The 5,000-nt window shown below is 40.9% G+C and overlaps 1 protein-coding gene across 6 annotated transcripts in view; it reads right to left on the bottom strand.

The window, feature by feature from the left end:
* The window catches only part of LOC124388544 (probable phosphatase phospho1), a 6,425-nt gene extending 2,698 nt beyond the window's left edge, over window positions 1–3,727 (bottom strand). Inside the window, exon 1 of one of the 6 annotated variants that reach the window (XM_046853287.1) lies at window positions 3,480–3,727. In XM_046853287.1, the coding sequence (XP_046709243.1) occupies window positions 3,480–3,603 (124 nt within the window). In that variant the 5' untranslated portion in view covers window positions 3,604–3,727. The other 5 variants (XM_046853290.1, XM_046853288.1, XM_046853289.1 and 2 more) reach the window with 5 other exon arrangements.
* Between the last annotated feature and the right edge of the window lie 1,273 nt (window positions 3,728–5,000).

Below are 5,000 nucleotides of genomic sequence, written 5' to 3'. Positions count from 1 at the left end.
TTACACCAACCTCACACCAACCTATACACTAACCTTACACCAACTTTTACACCAACTTTTACACCAACCTTACACTAACCTTACAGCAACTTTTACACCAACCTTCACACCAACCTTTACACTAACCTTACAGCAACTTTTACACCAACCTCACACCAACCTTTACACTAACCTTACAGCAACTTTTACACCAACCTTTACACTAACCTTACAGCAACTTTTACACCAACCTTAACACTAACCTTACAGCAACTTTTACACCAACCTTTACACTAACTTTACAGCAACTTTTACACCATCCTTTACACTAACTTTTATACTAACCAACCTTTACACTAACCTTTACACTAACCTTTACACCAACCTTTACACTAACCTTACACCATCCTTTACACTAACCATTACACTAACCTTACAGCAACTTTTACACCAACCTTTACACCAACCTTTACACTCACATTTACACTAACCTTACAGCAATTTTTACACTGACCTTTACACTCTCATATCTGTCACTACACTTTACTATGGGGAAAACTCTTAACTCTGAGCAAAATCAGACTGAAAACCGTGAGACTTAGGAATCTCAAGTCAAGTCAAGTCAAGTGGCTTTTATTGTCATTTTTACTATACACAGTGGTACACAGTACACAGTAAAAACGAAACAACGTTCCTCCGAAACCCTGGTGCTACACTAAACAACAAAACAACATAAAGTGCATCGAGTGCAGCCTGGTGCAAACAGTGCAAACAAAAGAACAGTACAGACAGGCAGAATGCAGACAGACAACACAAGACAAGACAAGACAAAAGACAAGAGACAAAAGACAAAGGACAAAAACCAAGTATAACAAAAACCAAGTATAATCTAATATTAATTTAAAAAATCTGGCAAAAAGCAACAGAAAGCAGAATAAGCAGGCATTGTGTTCTCTAGAGGAAACATGATTAATCATATGATGATAATTCAAACATTCATTCAAAAAGCACCTAAGACAGAGTTACAACACAATCAACAATCATTCATATATAGCACACACACACACACACACACACACACACACACACACACACACACACACACACACACACACACACACACACACACACACAATCGTACAATGATAATGTATTCATTTGGACACACAGTTAGTGTAAAAGCAACAAGTGTCAGAAAGGAGGATGGATGAACAGCGAGAGCAATCCAGTGCAGTGGATTATTATGGGGTGTCTCTACTGGAGTAATTATTACCACATACAAATATACATGTATTTAATTAAAATAAAGAAAACCCACTGAAGGAAAAGGTGTATACAAACCTTTTTTAGTACTGTATATATACACAAACTATATTTAAAAAAAGGCAAAATCTGAAAACAAAACAGGCAAAGGCTTGTGGGTACGTTCCAGTTGCTTATCTTCACGTGAAAAACACTGCTGTGAATCGATTTAACCTCCAAACAGGTTGATATAAACCTAATGCCCTTCTCATGAACTTCTGGGAACCCATATCCACTCAGACAAACCTTATGTGCACCTTTGTAATCCCTGCAGGTTCTTCTGATTAAGAGAAATGGCCATGATGGTGCACTTGAGGTGGCTGATGGATTCTTGGTACCAACAAACGTACTGTCCTGATGATAGAAACTCACCAAAGAATTGTATCCTGCTCTTAAACTCTCCACTGTGGAATCCTGTGTGTAATACAGAATGTGCTGAATGTTCAACACAATTGGAATGAATTTGCATATTACAGCTTTAATCTCTTCTCTGACACTGATTATATTTTGACAATGTGTCAAAACAGTGGTGATATTTACATCGAAACAAACAAAGGCATTAGTAATTAAGGGAGTGGAGACCTGTTCTGTAAGCTCCAACGCTCACTTCAGGCTATCACAGATACCAGAGGTTTAGAAAGCAAATATTTTGTAATTTAGTCGAAGGGAAAGTCTTCAACTTGAACAATGTGACCCTGCAGCTCTCTGTTTTTGCTTTAACTCATATCTCATTATCCATAATACCATAAATATATGCTTTTTGCTTACTCCATTGGGTTCTTTCAACAAACTAGCCTGAAGAACTGTTCAGCTCCGCCCACTTCGATTTATGATCATCAATATAATATGCAAAACCTGCTTTTGGCCAACTGGCTTTTGGATTTTTGACGATCTTCAAATTTGGTGCCAAACTGCTCAAACCTCACTACCGCTGAAATTTCCAAACAATATGCCCTCCATGAGTCAATCAAATATCTACAGAGGTGAAGCCTAATTTTAACCTGTTCAGTGAAGACTATCCGTTACTTCAGAGTACCAAAGATCTTCTGCCAATTGGTAAGAAATAGTTTGGAATTGTGTTGAAGGTCGGTCATGGTTTTTCAACACATGTAGCGTTTTACGAAACTGCTTTTTATTCAGGGTTCAAACACAAAACTTAACAGTTGCTGTGCTTTATTTCACTTTGCAGGCAAGCAAGACCTGGTCGTGGCTGTCCTGATGGTGGCGCTGTAGCTCACTTTTGTACACAGTGGCTCATATCTCATCAACCATAATACATATAATGAAATTCCTCGTCTTGCAAAAACATAATAGCCTCAAGAAAAATCAAGATCTGCCCATATCTAAAAGCTAAAAATTCAATCAAATGTTGAGATAAAACAATATGGCCGCCAATCAGTTATGATCAACAGATGTACAAGACTTTGAGGTCATGTAGGAGCAGAGCTACAATGAGCAACCGAATTCTGGTTTGAAAGATCTTGTCTCCTGATGGTTCTAATGTTCATCCAATGTTCTATGAAGAACCCTGTTACAGAGGGTCTCAAAAAAGTGGATATTTATTTGAATTCATGCAAAATTCCACCGCATTCGATTGAAATATTCTTCTGAAACGATCTGTTGGTGTGGAATTCCCTGCGGTGTTCCTGTGGGATGTTAGCAGTCGCATCCTGAACACAGGAGAAGGTCGTGAAGACATCAGTGTGAAGGATGGAGCAATGCAGCTCCACATCGCTGAGACTCAGATCGGTATTAGTATGAAGGTTAAAGAAGGTTAGAGCAGAGTGAAGAACTAAAGCGCCGCTGCATCAAAAACCCGCTAATCTCAGATTTATATTCTAAATAAAAACCTTCAGAGATCAGACCAGGATTAGACATAATGATTTCCCTTCTGAAATGAAACACAATCGGACCAGATCAATGCGCTCCTCCAGGCGGTTCTGCTGCACCAGTGCGTGGACTCCTGACATTCCTGGAAGCTGAGTGATCATCTATTTTCTGGTTCTCTCCCAGCGCGCGCGCTCTCGTGTGAACTAGGTGAACGGAAGCGCGAGCGCGCGCCGTAATGAAGCCTGCATTGCCGTACAGCGCGCGAAGGCACCCCTCCTTTACACACGCACGCGCATACACGCACACATGCTCACACGCACACAAACACATAAAAATGAAAAAAAAAAAAATGTAATGAAGGCACGCACCGGAAGCAGCAGGATGGCGGCGGGGGGCGGATGAGCGGACAGCGGGGTGAAAGGTGCGGCTCCGGTACCGGTGCCGGCTGAAGGTCGCGCTGCTCTCTACTGCGGCGCACGAGCTCTGAGACATCGCTGCCGCACCGGACAGAGCGCGAGGAGGGGGCGGGCAGGACCGGCTGCTGCTGCTGATGACGTCAGACCAGGCCGCGACAGTGCGTCTCCTGACGTCATGTGTATATATTAACTACTGGGAACTGGGATTCCACATACTGAAAACATAAACAGACAGACAGACAGACAGACAGACAGACAGACAGACAGACAGACAGACAGACAGACAGATAGATAGATAGATAGATAGATAGATAGATAGATAGATAGATAGATAGAATTATATTATGATATAAATAAATTACACACACACACACACACACACACACACACACACGGACCTTGTCTGAGGTGGTTTTTAATGAAGCACACTGGACAGGACTGTTTGTGCACGTGCTCACTGTACAGTAGTCTTTTATATAATACTACTAAAATGATATTTCAGGATAAATCTAATCACCGGCCGCGTGTCCAATCACATCCAACAAACATTCAGGTTTCTTTCAAATAGAGACCGAACCACTTCTAGATGTTTCTCACAGTAAATGCTCCAGACAGCTTTTCACCCAGTGTTTATTTCCTGCCCTCATCCAGATCATATGATATATTTAATACATCGTTCACACAGATTTCTACATCTAAACTGATGGAAGAAGTGCTTCTATAGAATCACTATAGAGCTCTTATAATGTGTGTGTGTGTGTGTGTGTGTGTGTGTGTGTGTGTGTGTGTGTGTGTGCAGGATTGAGATCATAACACAGCCTATAAATAGAAAAAATGGTCTGATCTAAAGGACAAGACACCCATGTCCATGTGATAGTGTAAATGGACACTGAGTCTGGAGTGTGTGTGTGTGTGTGTGTGTGTGTGTGTGTGTGTGTGTGTGTGTGTTTAAAACCACTTAACCCTGCTTTGTTCACTAAAGTAACACTGTTCTTGCTCTAGATTTGATAGGGTACAGAATCAGACACACAACATTGTGTTTAGTAGATGAAGGTGTAAAGTCTCACACCAACACTCCTGCTCCAGAACCATTACCTTCACATGAGTTCTCCTGAATCACTCAGGGCTTCCCTAACCTCACATCATCCTCAACTACATCTCCTTTACCTCAACTAGATCTCAGACACACCTCAACTACAGCTCCTTAACCTCAACTACACCTCAAATGCGTCTCCCCTAAATAGTGTAGTTGCTGTACATCTATTTATCAACCTTAACTACACCTTCATTTCACCTCCACTAAGGAACAGACACACGAGATGAGACATGACAGGAGACAAAAAAAGGACCAAATGAGAAGAGAGAAGAAATTAAACATGGGATAAGATCAATTGGATCTGACAAGCGAGATCAGAAAACTGACATGAGATTAAGATGAGACAAATAAATGAAGCAAAGAATGAAATAAATACC

This window comes from Silurus meridionalis, chromosome 7, assembly GCF_014805685.1.
Source record: "Silurus meridionalis isolate SWU-2019-XX chromosome 7, ASM1480568v1, whole genome shotgun sequence".
Taxonomy (NCBI): Eukaryota; Metazoa; Chordata; class Actinopteri; order Siluriformes; family Siluridae; genus Silurus; species Silurus meridionalis.
The sequence above is the reverse complement of the archived record's forward strand: the minus strand, read 5'-3'. Positions and strand labels throughout refer to the sequence as shown.